The sequence below is a fragment of the Notolepis coatsorum genome (assembly GCF_963971535.1).
Source record: "Notolepis coatsorum genome assembly, chromosome: 10".
Lineage (NCBI taxonomy): Eukaryota > Metazoa > Chordata > Actinopteri > Aulopiformes > Paralepididae > Notolepis > Notolepis coatsorum.
The window spans coordinates 22,884,809-22,904,808 of NC_140174.1; the positions used below are offsets into that span (position 1 = coordinate 22,884,809).

Sequence of the window (20,000 nt, forward strand, 5' to 3'; positions counted from 1 at the left end):
AACAACACTGATTAGACAAAAAGGTTGTCATCAAGCAAAAGTATACTAAATTAGATAAAATATATACTATACAAATTGCCTACCGAATCCCCTTCACCTCCAGGCCCGGCAACCGCACGCCCCATCCCGGAGGACCCCCAGTCCGGCCCCCCCGCGAGCCAAAGCACCACGCCTCTTTAGTGCCTCGACCCGCAGAGACCCCGAACCGCGGCCCCCCCAAGCCAGAGCCCACGATCACCAGACCCAGATCAGAAGGGGGACAGAAAATATACATAGGATCAACCTTGAATGAAAAATAATAAATAAAACAAAAATACAAAAAATATCATAACCTCCAACATACATGAAAATACGTTCGTTCGCCCCCCCCCCCCCCCCCCCCCCCCCCCAGGACCCCACCGTGAGACATCCACATAACGTTTCTTCAGTACTCAATTTCCAGAGTCATATGCGTTCTTTTAGTTTTTCCACCACAGCCCACCAGACCGCGATATTGGCTTCATTAACTCCTATGACACACGTGCAGTGGAAATCTCCAAATAAATAACATCAAGATAGGTGAGAATCCATACCTTCGGACATAACTTATCTGGGTTATTCGCCTGTAGCTCATCCAGTTTGTTGCGTAGTGACCGTACATAAGCATTTATAATGACAGTAACTGCCAGATATTGAAGGTTGAAGTAATCCTGGAAAAGGAGGTAAGACCACTCACTATAGAACATTGTTTTGACAAAACACAAAGAAAATCCAGATGGAATTTGTATTTAGTTTTCCCACTAATCACTATAATGGTCATAACTTCTGTCACCTGTTCTATATTGCCCACATAATTGTCTATAAAATAAGATAAGACATTCCTTTATTGATCCCCTTGGGGAAATCAATAAAAAAAAGGGTTTTAACCAAAAAAGTTTATTTTTATTTACACAAACAAAAACAAAACATCAAAAAACACTTTACAATTATTATATACTGCATATGTATTTCTTACATAATACAGCTGCAGTGTTCATCAACTCCTCTGGGATAAATAGGGAAACAATGCTCCATAAGCAATAAGTTAAAGCTAATTACCTTAGCATATTTGACATACAGTGTCATGTACAGTAACTGACTTATGTTTAATCAATACAAATATAACAAATAAACGATGGGATTAGAAACTACAAGGCTAAATTAATTCAGAATGCAGTTGTTTGTTGAAATGTGTTGGCCGGACAAGATTTTTGTAATAATTTCTGTATCAAATATGAAAGATATTAATAATAATAATCATGATAATCATACAGATATTTTATATCATTTGAAAGCCCTAGTTGTTATCTTCAAAAGGGTACTATATATATTTACTTTGAGCATTCATTTTCATAATGGAATGTTGATGCCTTGGGCTAAAGATAATGTGCGATTTTGGCCACTGGTAGCGCTCATGAGCCGAAGACACCTCGGGCCGTGTTCGGTAGCGCCGAAGAAGTAGAAGCTTCACACACTAATCCACACGGGGAAAACAGTGAAATATTTGTCTCAAAATTCTGTCCGTAACTCCAAGCAGATCAAGCGTATCCTTAGAATTCCGTACGTAAATCTAAGCAGATCAAGCGTGTTTTTATGATTTATGAAACACAGATTGAGAGGTGTGTGTGTGTGGATAGTTTTTACGATTGTGGATTCTACTTTTGCGTTTGTTTATTTTTGATAGACCTCTAAGAAGAAGAAGCTTCACACACTAATCCACACGGGGAAAACAGCGAAATATTTGTCTCAAAATTCTCCAAGCTGATCAAGCGTGTCCTAGAATTCTGTACGTAACTCCAAGCTGATCAAGCGTGTTTTTAGAATTCCGTACGTAAAAATCTAAGCAGATCAACCGTGTTTTTAGAATTCCGTACGTAAATCTAAGCAGATCAACCGTGTTTTTATGATTTATGAAACACAGATTGAGAGGGGTGTGTGGATCGTTTTTACGATTGTGGATTCTACTTTTGCGTTTGTTTATTTTTGATAGAAATCTACCCCCATAAGGGTGCGCTGCATTTACAACACAAGACAAAATGAGAGCAACACGGCATGCGAGGCAATTGTTTTATCTCGATTATCTTGTTTTCATGATCGTGGGAAGCCAAAATCGTAATTGAGATTGAAACTTGATTAATCGTCCAGCCCTAACCAGGGCACATTATAGTATACTATGTAGTACAATTTAAACATACTAGTACTACATATTAGTAACATACTAGTACTAGTACATATTAGTAACATACTAGTACACTTTTAACATACTAGTACTACACATTAGTAACATACTAGTACTACACATTAGTACTCTTGTAATATACTAGTACTACATATTAGTAACATACTAGCACTCTTGTAACATACTAGGGTTGGGTCGTAGTAGGGCTGACCCCTATTAGTCGACTAATCGGTCAAAAGGAGCCGGTCGACTGGCCAACCTTAGTTCTTTTTTTTATCATTCTATCCAAAAGAAAAGAGGCCTAGAAGCGTGGCTAACGCTAATAGCACGCATACAAGAGGCTAACTGCCTACGAAAACAGGCACAGAGGCACTGAAAGAGGATTTCACCCATCTAATGAACACACTAGACTAGACAAATATGTAAGGGATAATGTATAGCTATGAGCCGAGGTCATTGTCGCAAAATAATTGACCAACACGGAGTTTAAAATACCGAGGCGCCTCGCAGAGGTGTTTTAAACGTAGTGAAGGTCAATTATTTTGCGACAATGACCGAGTATAGCTATACATTATCCCGCTTATTACATGGCTAACTTACTAACAATATACCTAATTCATTTTACACCATCGACAAGATGAGATCAAATGCAGACGTAGTTGTTCTGTGGCTCCGTCCGCTGTCAGCCCAAATAGTTATTATTATCGCCGGCAGGTGTGTGGACTGATTGCACTGCTGCAGTGTGTGTCAGTGGGCTTGATTGCGAACAGCGGCCATTATTGCTCGGCAGAGGTCCCTTATCGAGTAATAATGGACCTCTGACGAGCGCTATTGACCAATCACAATCAAGCATTTCGGCGAATGTTAAAACGCCATGTAATAACAAGATGTATCCATCAGTGGACCAATTGCATGATTTTGCAGAGGACAAGAAGCCTTCAGTCGACTCCTTCAGACATTAAGCACCCCCCACAGCCCAAATGGAATGATAAAAAATTTAAAATTTAAATAATTTATTTTTATATATTATACTTTTTTATTTAAAATTTTTTTGTCAAACTAACGGCAAATTTTGGCCAATCATAGTCGACCATCCAAATCCTTAGTCGCGGACAGCCCTACATATTAGTAACATACTAGTACTCTTGTAACATACTAGGGTTGGGTCGTATACATTCTCTAACACCTTAGTACCATTTCCACACGGCACCAGTAGGGCTGACAATTCTGTCCCTAAGAATACCATGAAAATATCAATAGGCTGAAATGAGGCAAATTCAAATTACATTAGAATATTAATGTTAAAATGTACATATTATGATCTATCCATTTAAACTACATTCACATAGAGAATAGGTCAAGCTGATCTATCCATTTAAGCTACATTCACATAGAGAATGAGTCTAGCTGATCTATCCCTTTAACCTCTTAAGCCATATTTTCAAAAAATCTGCCTAAAAGTACATACCCAAGTAAATGGAAGATTGCTACACTTCTACAAGGTCCAAGGTACAAGGCTTGATAAAATTATAATGAACCAAATATAATAAAATAATATCAATTATTATTATTTGTATTTATTTGACAGTGAATAACACCATGCTAACATTGACCAGGCATGACAAATTGCAACTGAGCTCATTCAGCACCTCCTTGAGATCTATTTCTTTAAGCTACCTTCACATAGAGAATGATTCATGCTCTTGCTTTTCAACAGTCTGTCAGCAGAGTATTAATAACGTTGACATACACTCATACACACATAAACATGTATTCATACCCCCCCCTACACACACACACAAACACACACACACACAGACACACACACACACACGTTCATTAAGTGTCCCTCTAGCGCAAAACACCATGCCTTACAGTCCCTAAACACACACACACACACACCATGTGTCACCTCGAGACACCTTCTGCTTAATAAGGACCGTCGCCCCCTCACCTTCACACCGAGAGTTCAGATTAGTCAACAGAATGATTATAACACACACACACACACACACACACACACACACACACCTCCACAACACCTACCTCCTTCTGTCCGATAAAAAGACCCCTTGCTATTTTCATATATCTATATCCAGAAGCTCCGATAATTAAACAGCACACATGAACCACAGTAACACTAAGACACGCACACAAACGCACGGTTCTTATATAGAAATTAAATCATAATAAACTTTATTTGTATAGCACCTTTCATACAAGAATTGCAGCTCAAAGTGCTTCACAGCAGTCAAAAAAATATAAAAAATACATAAAATTAGCAAGTGCAGACATAAAACAAGTATAAAACGAGTATAAAATAGATAGCAGCAAAATAGACAAAGTCTATGAAAATCCACTTCCACCATAGACATTGAATAGATGGGTTAGATGAGCCCTACATCCATGGGTATGATGATCATGGGGGGCCCAAAAAGTATTTGAATCTCTAGCAATTAAAAAAAAACACACACACACACACCCACACACACACACACACACACACACACACACACACACACACCCACACACCCACCCACCCACCCACCAAAACAACTGCCTCTTTGAACTGCTGCGGTCAGGCAAGCGATACCGGAGTCTCATGGCAAGCACAGAAAGACTCAGAAGAAGCTTCTATCCCCAGGCCATCAGGATGCTCAACGAACAATAACACTATGCAACAACCATCAAATGCACTCACAGCACACACATCCACACGCACACACTCACTTTAAACAAACAACCCACTGCATCACCCACTCTCCACACTTTAGAACACCTAGACACACTTTATATCAGGACACCTTACTGTAAATTGTACCTAAATTGTACCTCATCCCATGTCTGCTTTGCACTATATAGTATATTCTATATTAGTATATTGCATAGTATATTGTATGGTAACCCAGTTACTTCTATTCTGCATTGAACGTTGTACATAATTATGTACATACTGAACACTTGTGTCTACGTACGTGACTTCTATTTTTTACTTGCTATACTTATTTTATTTCATACTTATCTTTTGTCTAGCACAGTCTCTGGAGCGTAACAGAAAGAAGCGTTTTGTATAAAAGTATTCTGTACTTCTGTATGACAACTATTAAAGAAACTTGAACACACACACACACACACACACACACACACACACACACCTCCACCTCTCCAAAACACACACAACGTTACTCCAACCAATACTCATTCTCCCTATAAAACACACACACACACGCATACACATACACACTTAACAAAAAACAACAACAAATATTCCAGAACGGACTACGATTTCCTCTCAGTTATTGATATTAGCTTAATGCTGCAACAGGACATAAACTGGGGTCCAAGCTGCAGAAAGACAATGACCCCGACAACAAGATGGCGGAGGCGTTAACACAGTGTGACCTGGGGGGAGGTAAATACAAATGGGGTGGTTAATGAATAAGTAACACAGTGCTATGCTATTAGGAGCAGGCAGCAGTGAAAAATGCCTCTCATTCAGTCATTAAGCCACTGGGCTGGGATGCTGGAGGAGGTGAGGAGCAGGGAGAAGCTTATTGGTTTTTAAACGGCCATGTAATCGCTTTCCTCATTGGAGATGAGTATGCCCCCCCCACCCCCCCACCCCGTACACCGAGGGCTTATTTATGGAGGAATTAAACACGTACGAGGTGCCAAGCGATCGCAGGGAACGAATCTAGTGTAGGTTCTGACCGGAGGGCTGGGTAGATCTAATCTACAGAGACTTGAAACAACAAGGAGAGGGAAGATGAAAGGAGAGCGAGTGTGACATCATCAACATACTGATGTGGGGGGGGGGGGGCACACGTCCATGTACACGGTTGGACACCATGAGTTCAAACCCTGTTCCTTATCGGTGTTGCGTTCATCTCTCTCTCTCTCTCTTCTCATCTTCTCTGGTCAATCGCTCTCTCTCTCTCTTTGCATCTTCTCTGGTCACTCTGTCTCTTCTCTGGTCACTCTTCTCGTCTTTTCTGGTCTCTCTCTCTCTCTCTTCTCATCTTCTCTGGTCAATCGCTCTCTCTCTCTCTTTGCATCTTCTCTGGTCACTCTGTCTCTTCTCTGGTCACTCTGTCTCTTCTCTGGTCACTCTTCTCGTCTGTTCTGGTCTCTCTCTCTCTCTTCTCATCTCATGTCACTCTCTCTTCTCATCTATCTCTCTCTATCTCTCTATCTCCCCCTCTATCTATCTCTCTCTCTCCCCCTCTCTATCTATCGCTCTCTATCTCTCTCTCTCTCTCTCTCTCTCTTTTCTCATCTTCTCTGGTCACTCTGGAATGTGCACGGTCCACTGAAGCAGAAAGCCTTACAAAATAACCTTTAAAAAAACAAAAGAAACTGGAGAGCCTGAATCACCACCACTGAATTGAGCTGATGCTGGAGAGCCTGAATCACAGGGCAGCTTGACCCAACGGATGGGAGGATGAAACAAAGGACAAACAACAACAACAACAACAACAACAACAACAACAACAACAACAACAAATTAGGGTTGTTGCGGGCTGAGAAAGCGGTTATAAAGTCGGCACTAGGGATGAGGCATAACTTAGAAAATTGCTGTTCAATAGTCACTGGGAACTACTTAATAGCAAACGTGATATAATCAAACAAGAGAGCTAGCTGGCAGCGGTCATTGTCAAGAGCTTGATATTTGGGAGTCGCAGAAGGCTAACGTTATTGCCAGGAAGAAAGGCATTAATTTCTTTTTTTTTTATCCGCTTTTTCTCCCCATTTTCTATTTTTCTCCCATCCCAATTTCGTATATCAAATTCTTCCCTCCCCTGTCTTGAATGTTGCTAGACTATGCCTCCCACAGGTCGGTTGTAGTGAGGACAGAAGCCTTGCATCACGTGTCCCCTCCGGTACACAAGGAGGCAGCCTGTCGCATCTTTTCACCGCAGCAGCTCGAACTCTCAGTGGCGAGGAGTAACACGTGGGAGGCTCATGCTGCCCCCGACAGTTCCTGCTTCCGTCGCACCGGCGTCACCAAACCGACCTGTAGGAGTCGCTGTACACAACGTCAAATCCCCACCCACCGGCTTTCTCACCCTCTAACACTTGCCAATTGTGTTAGTATGAACGACCGGCCAGCCGGTAGCAACGCTCGAACCCAGCGTATCCTGCGTTAGAGGCGAGCGCCTTGCCCACTGCGCCAATCAGCCGCCCACAGAAAGGCATTCATTTCTAAAGCTACAGTGTTGATGCTTGAAATGTCTGAGCTTCCACGTTAACGTATGGTTTTGTTTTTACTTAACCTCTTAAGCCCTAGTCATATTTTCGGAAAATTCGCCCAACTGAGCTCATTCTGCACCTCCTTGAGATCAAGTGCACAACAAATTTAAGCAAATGAATAAAGGGCAGATGATTTACAGGTTTTTTTGTAGATACAGTACTGAATTTTGCCATCCGGATACATGCAATTTGAAATATGAATATAGAATATCAGGCCTATAAAGGACCTTATTATGGCCACGTCATACATCTATGGATCGGGCCAAATCTCCTCTTTCCAATGGCAGAGTTAAATCTGGATTTAGTAGCACCAGGCGCCCGTTACAGGGCAGCAAAGACTGTGAATGAAATCTACTGTAAGTACAGTTACTTTTGTATAATGTCCATAGCTCCGACATTCTACACCAAATTCAATTGCATAGCATTTTTTTTGTAGATGTTCACAGAAAGGTATAGAAACAATATATGTTGTAATTCATGGCAATAACGTTCAGGTTTGTTCAACCCGTTAGATATAATCATATAAATAACATAAAAAAATTATTCACAACAGCCCCTCCAGCTTAGACAGGGGCTGGTGTGAGTTGGGTAGTGTTTTAAGGGCACTTTTCGGGCGGGGGGGCCCCTTTTTATGCTTTTTGGGTGGTCTTGGTGATCAAATATTGAATATTGAACTATAATAATCAGTGCAGGAGCTCACTTATCCTTGAAAGACACTTTTATCACTGACTTAACAGGCCCATACATCACCATAAATGTTCAGGGGGGAGGGAATAAGTGCTTACCCTACAGACCCCAAGAAGTATATTCTCTATTGTTTAATATAAATGCATTTTTTATTCCAATCCCGATTTGTATTTGAGATTCCCAAATCCCATCGGACTTGACTTCTTCGTGTCCCTCAATGAGTGTAATACCAGCATTCAACTGTATGCGCAACAGCGGTTTCCATCATCATCATCATCACCACCCACGCTATGCATAAAATATATAGGTCCGCGGAGAGGCACGCTGAGGAGGCCGTGCAAACTGCAATGGAATATGGGGCATCTCTCTCTCTCTTTACCTAATATTTTGATTCTATCCTGACATTTTTCAGTTGGAAGGGCAGTCTATATGCGTAACGGTAAAAAAAATATATTTTTTTTTAAATGGCACTTTTTTATGAGGCTCAAAAGGGCAGGTGCTCAAGCACCCCTTGGGCTCTATGTGTGCACGTGCCTGAGGGTTAGGGTCTTTACTCTTGGCTACATTTGAAAAAGAAACGCAACATTAATTAATACGGACTGTATTAATCTATTCATGACGTGAAATAAATCTCGGCCCGATACCGGGTTTAAGGGGTTAAGGGGAGACACTGCAGGTGAATAGGGTAAAAAAATTAACTAATAGATATCACAATGAAACTTCCCCAGTTGATTACTTATATTAAGACAAGACTTTTTTGTATTACAAGTTTTCTGAAATTGTATGTTTAAATATGCCAATGAGGCATGATCTATTTAAATATGCACTAATTTGCATATAATTCCAGGACAGAAATCTGAACATTGGATAAAGCCATTTTCAAAATTATAGTTTCATTTTGTTGACATATTAGAGCCAAAGGTTATTACAGAGGGGATTTTGGATATCTCTTTTTATCACTCCATAAATCAGAAAATACTCCATTCAGTCCATTTTTATGGTAAAATTCCATATTTCGCCATGTTTTTAGGAATAAAATGTGATATAAATCAGGGTATGAATGCGATATCAACAAACCCTTCTGTAAATACCTTCAGAACATAGATATGAATAGAACTGGAAGTTTTGGTGTATGTGAGTGCTACTGAAGTGGAGATTTCTGGCTCAGAGTATGAGGAAAAACTCTTAAAACTCATTTTTGGGAAAACGCCTTCAAAGTTCTGTATTGTAAAATGCCATACTTTTTTTTTTAAACAGATATTTACAAACACAATACCTAATCAAACCATTAGTAATAGACAACCTAAACACATGCCTGATAACTGAATAATAATAATGATGTTATTGAACTGAACAGAACTACACACAGGCTACAAACAGTGTAGTACAGTGTAGTACCCCCTAATAGGCAAAACATATTTGAATAGATATCACTATGAAACTTTCCCAATTTGTTATGTACATATAAACTAAGAAAAAATATATTGCAAGTTTTCTGAAATTTATGTTTATATATGCAAATGAGGCACTTCCCCATTAAATATGTACACATTTATGGATGCAATAAGGCAAAATGATGTAAAATAAACAACTAAATGTGTGTTATTGACGTTTTATTGTCACTAGTTTCATAGAAGACATGTTTAGGAAGCAAAATATAACAAAATCTCAAAATCAACAAAAAAAGTATATTTGACTATTCACCTGCAGTGTCTCGCCTTAATAGCGAACGTGAGATAATCCAACAAGCGAGCTACCTGGCTGCCGTCATTGCTAACAGCTAACGCTAGTGGACCAGGCTAGCGTATTTCCTGGAACAAAAGCATTCATTCTGAATGCTACATCACTGATGCTTGAAATGTCTGAGCTTCCACGTTAACTTATTTTCTTTTTGTTTTTACTTAATAGCGAACGGGATAATCCAACAAGCGCGCTACCTGGCTGCTGTCGTTGCTAAATGCTAGCAGAGCAGGCGAACATAAAGCATTTATTCCGATGCTTGAAATGTGTGAACTTGCGTGAAACATGGCAAACGTACAAAATGTTGCTACCATGTAACATTTCCGGTCTCTCTTCCTTCATCTTTCTTTTCTGTTCTCCCAGCTGTTAACAGACTGTTATGCTACCTGGCCATCTACCTGTACCCAGCATGCCGTTAAAGCAGTGTCAGGGCTTGTGTCCATAGCAGAGGTTTTTTTCAAGGCGGAACGCTTTGAAAAAAAGGGAAAAAAAGCTCAGAGCGTTTTCCTGGGTCTCGTGACTGCCGCGGCTCCGCCCCTTCCTCGATGTTGATTACCTTGATGACAAAGTTGAACAAAGTGCTGTACAAGTCCCACAACATAAAAAAATAAAATAAAATAAATTTAAATTATTATTTTATTATTATTATTTTTTTTATCTCGAAGCTTCGAATTCCAAAAAACAAATTGAAGGTCAGCCCTAGTAAAAACAGAAAATATATCTTATATTTACAAAATTATATTCGATTTCTTATAATTTAACGACCGTGTGAATATTCGAACATCGATGCCCATCCCTAGTCGGGACAGAGCAGAGAACTGAGGAGAGAAGCAGAAGATGGAGAATGTAAATTAATCCTGGAATATTAGGCTCCATCCCTGAGGGGAGGTCATTAATTTAAAGCCACTGGGCTGGTGGAGGTCAGGAGGAGAGAGGAGTCAGTGGTGAGAAGCGTATTGGTTTTTAAGCAGCCATGTAATCGCTTTCCTCGTTGGAGTATGAGTAAGCCCCTCCATCCACTCAAGCTTAGTTTTGGAGAATTTTGTCTTTTAAAATGTATGGGTTATCGCCTCCTGGGGGGGGGGGGGGGGGGGGGGGGGACAAAACAAATTTCAGAGATCCGTTAGTGTGAAAATAAAAGAGGCAGGAATTCCATCTCGCCAGTCCGCGAGGCCTTTGACCCCATGTCGACCTCTTCTGGTGTGCCCTCACTGGAGCGTAGCAGTGGCCAGCCAATGGTCAGCTGGCACATAATGGGTTATTAACTGCCAAGTCCATCCTGGGGTATTATGTTTGTATTCAGTAGCTTGGTTCAACTTCAGCTGACTGGGGAGCTCACCCGTAAAGTCAGCCAGCCGGTCACCCAGTCAGTCAGCCAGTCAGTCAGTCAATCAGTCAGTCAGCCAGTCACCCAGTAAGTCAGCCAGTCAGTCAATCAGTCAGTCACCCAGCCAGCCAGTCAGTCACCCAGCCAGTCAGCCAGTCAGTCACCCAGTCAGCCAGTCAGTCACCCAGCCAGTCAGCCAGTCAGTCACCCAGTCAGCCAGTCAGTCACCCAGTCAGCCAGCCAGCCAGTCAGCCAGTCAGCCAGCCAGTCAGCCAGTCAGCCAGCCAGTCAGCCAGTCAGTCAGCCAGTCAGCCAGCCAGTCAGCCAGTCAGCCAGCCAGTCAGCCAGTCAGTCACCCAGTCAGCCAGCCAGCCAGTCAGCCAGTCAGTCAGCCAGTCAGCCAGCCAGTCAGCCAGTCAGCCAGTCAGTCAGTCAGCCAGTCAGCCAGTCAGCCAGTCAGCCAGTCAGCCAGCCAGTCACTCAGTAAAGCTCCCAGGGGAGAACAGAGGCTATCAACCTTGTCAGCTGAGAGACAGACTGCTGTAACAAAGCAGGCAGAGCGAAGGAGAGAAACACTAATGTTTTCTCATCCAATCAATGCTCTTGATTCCAATCCAAACCCCATTCCATGGCGTCAATTGACTTGTGTTGACCGACTCTCTCGCAAGTCTCCGTATCTTTATCCCCTGCTGTTCTTCACACTCTTTGTCAGCTGAATAAAGTCTATCGGCTTCAATCACCTGCTTTGTAAATTTGTAATAGCTTGCCAACAGATCCCAAATGGAATGTGTTTTTCTTCTTCAGCAAGCTGTATAGGGCTTATCGTACAGGTTATAAGAGGTGTGTGTGTGTGTGTGTGTGTGTGTGTGTGTGTGTGTGTGTGTGTGTGTGTGTGTGTGTGTGTGTGTGTGTGTGTGTGTGTGTGTGTGTGTGTGCGTGTGTGTGTGTGTGTGTGCGTGCGTGCGTGCGTGTCTATGTATGCTGATTCTCCATGTAGAGCGGTGGTGTCTGTCCCTGCAGGTTTCTCTAAGGCTGGGTAATGTGGAAGAAATCAATATCACGATAATGATGAGGATTCTTTTTTTCAATATCAATATATATCTGCTCACATGTGAAATCACAGTTTATGTAATCCAGTTGATGTTAATATCATTTAACTGCGTGGTAATGTAAAGTGTGACACAAAACCAAAACCGCAATTTTCTAATTCCCTCAAATAATATTGGTTTATTCATATTATTTCCTTTGACATATTGACCTCTTCTGGAGCCAGCACCTAACGGGTTAATAACTGCCATCGTATGCCATATTAACTGAAATCCGAGTTAATATGTACCTGTTATTATCAATTCAAACAAAAGAAGTGCATCGCCATATCTCGATATCATGACACCATCACTATATGATAATTAAACGATATGACGATAAATGATCATATTTAATTACCACCCAGCCCTAGTTTCTCAACATCTAATCTCCGTCTAATAATAAACATGACTGTCTTAGCCTCCTGGCAGCTTCTCTGGGTACACGCGCGCGCGCCACACACACACACACACAGTTATTGGAACACGTATCGGTACAAGTGGGTTTGATGGTTTGACACAAATGGGAAGCTGTCTATGGATAACACATACTATATATTCAGTCTCACTCTATAATGAGCATGGAAGAGAATGTGGGTTTACTTAACACACACACACACACACATGCGTTTAGATTTGCATTTAAGTATGTAGCATAAATGCACACAGACTGGTGTAAATGTCACGTAATCCACACGTACATAAACACACTCAGATTTGCATTTACAGACTAATGGCGGACGAGCACACAAATAATAGATGTAGCGCAAAACGCACTCGCATCAAAACACACTAACAGGCTCAGATTTGCATTGACACACTTATGGGAGACCAAAAAGCAAAAGTGCTGCAATTCGTATCCGCGTCGGAATATACACAAGTGTGTACCCTCCCTCCCCATCCGCAAAAGAGTGGGGAACCCCCCCCCCCCCCCCCCCTCTTTCTCCCATGGCAGCATCGAGCTGGGAAACAATCCTAACGAGGCCTTTTGAAGCTCAGAGAGAGAGAGAGAGAGAGAGAGAGAGAGAGAGAGAGAGAGAGAGAGAGAGAGAGAGAGAGAGAGAGAGAGAGAGAGAGAGAGAGAGAGAGAGAGAGAGAGGAGGAGACATGCTTTGTGGGGTGTCAGCGGGGCCTGTCAGTCCCTGAGGAGCGTTCAAGAGCTCACCTCTGCTCCGCGGCGCGGTGTGTTGCGCGGGGGGGTTCAGAAAGGGCTGCGCAATGATCACGGGGAGGCGCGTTGACAGCACATGAAAAAGGGCCGCTTGTGTATCAATCCTTTTCAGTCTTTTCATTCTACCCCCATCCTTCCCAAACCTCTCAAACCACTCCCTCTCCTCCCCTTCCTCCCCCTCCTATCCCTCCCTCCTCCTCCTCCTCCTCCTCCTCCTCCACACACACACACACACGCTTGTGCACATAACACACACAGCGCTCGTCAACATCAAAGTGTGATGGAGTAGGGCAGATCATTAGCGGAAGAGACAGAGGCAAGAGAGGATGAAATCATTTAAACTGAGATACAGTGCGGGAATTACCACGCCTGTCGAGATGAAGACACGGAGGGAGGAGGGGGGGGGGCAGAGAGGGGGAAGAAGAAAGGAGGAGGGAGGGAGAGAGAGAGGGGGAAAGAAGATGGGAGGGAGGGAGGGGGAGAGAGAGATGGGGGAAGGGAGGGAGAGAGAGATGAATGGAGGGAGGGAGGGAGAGACAGAGAGGAGGGGTGGGGGTGAGAGAGAGAAAGGGAAGAGGTGGGAGAGAAGAAAGGAGGGAGAGATGGAGAGGAAAAGGGGGAATTGAGAGGGAAAAGAGAGGGATGTGAGAAGAGAGAGACATATAGAGGAATGGAGAGAGAGAGAGCGTCAAGGGAGTACAACCAAGAAAAAAGAAAAAAAATACCTCAGAACCTTCTTACTGGGTGAACAGTAAGCAGCAAATTGGTGGATTTTCCGCAAGAAACGCTGCAGGCCTCTGAAAGACCAGGTCCTCTGGGATCCATGTCAGACCGAGAGGGGAGGGGGGAGGGGAGGGGGGGGGGGGGGGGGGGGGGGGGTACAGTATGAAACCCAACCACTCTTGAATAACAGCAGTGTGGTTATGATGAGTGTCTGTACCGCGTCAAATCTCCAGCGTCTTCTCAGCCCTCTGACCCCCGCCATTAAGCACCCGCCTTACACGCTTAGCTTTTCTGGCGTGCGTGTGCCCATGTGCGTGCGTGCGTGTGTATGTGCGCTGTGGCATCGGGAGGACCGCGTGGCCGCTGTTTAACCATCAGATTCAGGAGTCGCAGTAATTGGCGCAGGCCTGCGAGAGGAGAGAGACGGAGCCGTGTGGTGGCTGTGATGTTTTATACATGGCGGGGAGGAAGCGCCACACCGTGTGCCGTTAACAAGGAGCCGTGGAACACTGGGAGGGAAAACCTTAAAGACCCAAGCTGTGGTTTGTGTTTTAACTCCCCCTCTCTACCCGCTGGATTCGTTGAAATACTTGAAATGATCTGTTGTTGAATCGAAGACATTTCCACTTCGCGCTCTGAAGCGTACGGTCGGGTTTTGATTTTTGAGGCGCCGATGTTTACAAGCGGTGACATAAAAGAGAACTGTATTTTTTGGAGCTAGGATAGGCCCGAACGGCACGGCTGAGGAAAAAATAAGTACTTTTTGCAGTATAGTGTGTCAATGCAAATCTGAGCCCGGTAGTGTGTTTTGATGTGCGTGTGTTTGCACTACATCTATATTTTGTGTACGTGTTAGGGCTGCAACTAACGATTATTTTGGTAGTCGACTAATCTGTCGATAATTTTTCCGATTAGTCGACTAATCTAAACGATTATTTCTGTCGATAATTTTTTCGATTAGTCGACTAATCTAACGATTATTTCTGTCACACGCTCCATCTCTGCTTCCTGTGGGCGCGGCTCCTTTTCCGGGCTCTTAGCAGACTTCTTAGCTTAACATAACAGACCGACAGTAAGTTTGGGGGAACTAATGGGATAACTGGGGTTGCAACAAAAGTGCAACTAGGGCTAAAAACACAATGAAATAAAATAATAATAATAATAATAAATAATATATCCTTCTTAGCAGACTTCTTAGCTTAACATCCCAGGGAACTAATGGGATAACTGGGGATGTTGTTTGCTCCTGACAAGAGTCTCAAAGTCTGGGGTGATGGTAGACAAAGCAACTCTGAGGTCATGCTCAATGTTCAATCTGTTCCTCTGCTTTGTCTTCAGCTGGACCAGAGCTGGGAAGCCACTTTCACAAAGATAGGTAGTGCAAAAAAAAAAAAATTAGTTTTTATTTTTATGACGCATCGACGAAAATATTACAAGGTTGAGTGACAGTTTGTGAGAGTAAACAACTCCTGTGCTGATCTGGGAACAGCACTTTTCTAGAACCAGCATCGCCGCTTGTTCCAAGAATCTATACGTTGTTGTCAAGGAAACCTGGATGTTTTGTTGTTGACTTCTAGACCCGAATAAGGTGAAGACCTCAAGGACCTTAGGGGCGCCCCACTCAGTGCCTGAGGGCAAACTCTGTGCAGGTGGGAAGGTTAGAGAAACAGACACGTGTGCATAAGCACGCAAGCACTCACGCACGCACGCATACACTTCCTCTCTGTCCCCCTCTTTCTCACACACACATATATATATATATATATATATATATATATATATATATAAAGCCGCAGGCACCGCAGATAACCACACTCTTCTCCCTCCAAAATGTAATTAGTCATTATGTGTCCCTCCATAATCTGTCGTGTTCATTTTGTTTGCCTTAGATTGGTCAGCGGCCTTATCTCGGTGACCCCTTTACACAGAGCTCCCCTCTGCTAGCTCCACCCAGGGCTGCAGGGACACTAAGTCAAAGTTATCAAACGCACCCCGGTAAAGAAAAAAAAGAAAAAAAGAACACCAAACTAAAAAAGTACGAGAGAGAGAGAGAGAGAGAGAGAGAGAGAGAGAGAGAGAGAGAGAGAGAGAGACAGTCAGGATGAAATGTCATTGTGTTTGACAGCAGAGCACGGCCTAATGAGGGAGTCGTTTTCCATCTCTAAGCCTGTGAGAAAAGCATGAGTACAAACCAGTGGAGGTTATTGCACTTCACTAGTATTTTACAGACAAAAAAAAAATATATATATATATATTATTATTAATATACATGTACATATATTATTTTTTTTTATTATTATTTTATTTTATTTGTATTATTATTATTATTTTTTTATTAGAAATGTTTTCCTCTGTGAACAATGCCAGTGAATTTGAACAAAAACAATGCCAGTGAATATTTTTTTTCTTCAAAAATGTCCAAGTGACAGCTCTGAGCTCTCTGACCTGACTGCAGTAATGGCCAGCTGTCAATCACTTACTGCTAAAATAGTTGCACAGGTTGGGCTTAAGAATATAATTATCCAATCAAAATAGGCTATTTGAGTTTAAAAAAGCCGGGTAGTGAGACGGAGCGCACTTGATTGATTGGCGTTCACGTCGTACCACATTGTGTTGATGTGACGGATCATATTGGTCTGCGTTGTGTTGATGTTAAATGTTAACACTATGGTCGCCAAAAACGCCGTAGGACGTCTTTCCCCGCCATGCTCATTCTGCCAAAGACGCCGTACCACGTCTTTGATATCAATATTTCAAAAATCTGTGATCGAAATCATATTTCTCCCCCGGAGACTTGAGATCTACTCTTGATCCCCTCTCAACTCGCCAACGGTTCAAGAGCGCCATCTGGTGGCCGATCGGCGGATCGCCCAGAGCGGAAACAGGAAATGGAAGCTGGTGCTCATTTCAATTCGGTCCGATCACTCGGTAATAGTCCCAGGACTCGAGCTAGACACAACGGATAGCAATCAGTTACCAATAACTCGATAAACAACATGATTTGGACGTATATACTATTATACAACCTGGAAATGGATCGCATATTTCTACATCCCATAATAGGAATATTTCTGTTCCACGCTCATCGCCCAACGCTATGAGATTCAGCGTTATTTTTTAACGTGTTCAATACTAACTGCTCTAATGATCATATCACCCACACTAGATGAATCATCTAACGTTGGCCACGGAATTATAAACGACCCCCCCCCCCCCCCATCCGGTCAACATCAGATGATAAGTAGTAACTTCTAGAAGCACGTCCATTTTAAATTTTTTATCAGGAGAGCAGAATAGAGGAAGTGTGTGTGTGTGTGTGTGTGTGTGTGTGTGTGTGTGTGTGTGTGTGTGTGTGTGTGTGTGTGTGTGTGTGTGTGAAATGTGTGTGTGTGTGTGTGTGTGTGTGTATGTGTGTGTGTGTCAGGAGAGCAGAATAGAGGAAATGTGTGTGTGTGCGTGTGCGTGCGTGTGTGTGTGTGTGTGTGTCTTACCGTCGTTGTCCTGGCTTCCTTCTCTCTTCAGCATCTGAACCGCCCCTACGTACTTCTTCAGCTGGACCTTCAGAACTTCATTCTCCCTGCATGTGCGCGCACACACACACACACACACACACACACACACACACACACACACACACACGTAAACAAGTGAAGTACTAAAGATAACAAGGCAGCATGGTCTGTAAAGATATGTATAGTACAGTATGAAATACTGTGTTGTAGGTGTTCCAGGGAGAAAACAATGGCATGAACATGTCTGTCATAGATACCAAGTAGCATCTGATCTCATTCATTGGATAAAAGATATTGAGATGCAGAGTCCATTTCTCTTAAATTAAATATGCTTCACCAAAACAAAAGCAGAAGATCAAGTAGTTTTTTTTTCTTCTTTTTCTGGCGTGTTGCTCTGATCTCACACACACACACACACACACACAGCAACAAAGCGTTCTGGGCAAAGCTATAAAATATACATCATATAAAATATACATCATATACATCGTATAAAATATACATCATATACATCGTATAAAATATACATCATATACAATGTACAATCAAACTTTACAAGAGAAGACCGCTGGCCAGAATACCGTTCGTCAGTCTAACTGCAGTCGGCAGCAATGACTCGCTGAATCTAGTTGTTCAGATGGAGAGGATGAGTCGGGTCATAAAGGATCTTTTCAGCCTTTTTTCAACCCTTTCACTGCCACACTACAGAAGGTTAACCCTTTAATATCACACTACCGACGGTACACAGTGGTGTAGTGGTTAACACGGTCGCCTCACAGCGCGGTGGTGTAGTGGTTAACACTGTCGCCTCACAGCGTGGTGGTGTAGTGGTTAACACGGTCGCCTCACAGCGCGGTGGTGTAGTGGTTAACACTGTCTCCTCACAGCACGGTGGTGTAGTGGTTAACACTGTCTCCTCACAGCACGGTGGTGTAGTGGTTAACACTGTCGCCTCACAGCACGGTGGTGTAGTAGTGGTTAACACTGTCGCCTCACAGCACACTGTCTCCTCACAGCACGGGGGTGTAGTGGTTAACACGGTCGCCTCACAGCGCGGTGGTGTAGTGGTTAACACTGTCGCCTCACAGCACAGTGGTGTAGTGGTTAACACGGTATCCTCACAGCACGGTGGTGTAGTGGTTAACACGGTCGCCTCACAGCGCGGTGGTGTAGTGGTTAACACTGTCGCCTCACAGCATGGTGGTGTAGTGGTTAACACGGTCGCCTCACAGCACGGTGGTGTAGTGGTTAACACTGTCGCCTCACAGAACGGTGGTGTAGTGGTTAACACTGTCGCCTCACAGCGCGGTGGTGTAGTGGTTAACACTGTCGCCTCACAGCATGGTGGTGTAGTAGTGGTTAACACTGTCGCCTCACAGCACGGTGGTTTAGTGGTTAACACTGTCGCCTCACAGCACAGTGGTGTAGTGGTTAACACTGTCGCCTCACAGCACGGTGGTGTAGTGGTTAACACCGTCTCCTCACAGCACGGTGGTGTAGTGGTTAACACTGTCGCCTCACAGCACGGTGGTGTAGTAGTGGTTAACACTGTCGTCTCACAGCACGGTGGTTTAGTGGTTAACACTGTCGCCTCACAGCACGGTGGTGTAGTGGTTAACACTGTCGCCTCACAGCACGGTGGTGTAGTGGTTAACACTGTCGCCTCACAGCACGGTGGTTTAGTGGTTAACACTGTCGCCTCACAGCACGGTGGTGTAGTGGTTAACACTGTCGCCTCACAGCACGGTGGTTTAGTGGTTAACACTGTCGCCTCACAGCACGGTGGTGTAGTGGTGAACACTGTCGCCTCACAGCACGGTGGTGTAGTGGTTAACACTGTCGCCTCACAGCACGGTGGTTTAGTGGTTAACACTGTCGCCTCACAGCACGGTGGTGTAGTGGTTAACACTGTCTCCTCACAGCACGGTGGTGTAGTGGTTAACACTAGGGCTGTAACGGTACACAGAAGCCACGGTTCGGTACGTACCTCGATATTGGGGTCACGGTTCGGTACGAGTTTGGTACAACAGAAACAAAATATTTATTATTATTATTATTATTATTATTATTATTAATATCTTAATTGATTGTCAATTTCAAATGTACAAGTTGAGACCCGCTCAACTAAACTCACCGTTGGTCTTAATAAACAGTATTAACAGCAACAGAATGGTTGGTACAGAGCAGAGCATATGAGCGGCGCGGAGCACGAGCGGAGCGAGGAGTGGAGCGGGGTTGGAGTGAGCGCGGAGTGGGTTTTAAAATGGGTCAGAGTGACTTCCGGAGCGAGAGCTGTCCTCCGCTCCGA

The 20,000-nt window shown here is 43.4% G+C and overlaps 1 protein-coding gene across 1 annotated transcript in view; it reads right to left on the reverse strand.

Moving 5' to 3' along the window:
- The window catches only part of snx29 (sorting nexin 29), a 396,887-nt gene that overhangs the window by 316,218 nt on the left and 60,669 nt on the right, over positions 1 to 20,000 (reverse strand). Inside the window, exon 14 of the mRNA XM_084322960.1 lies at positions 17,672 to 17,757. Coding sequence (XP_084179086.1) covers positions 17,672 to 17,757 — 86 coding nt within the window. The remainder of the gene's footprint in view (positions 1 to 17,671; positions 17,758 to 20,000) is intronic.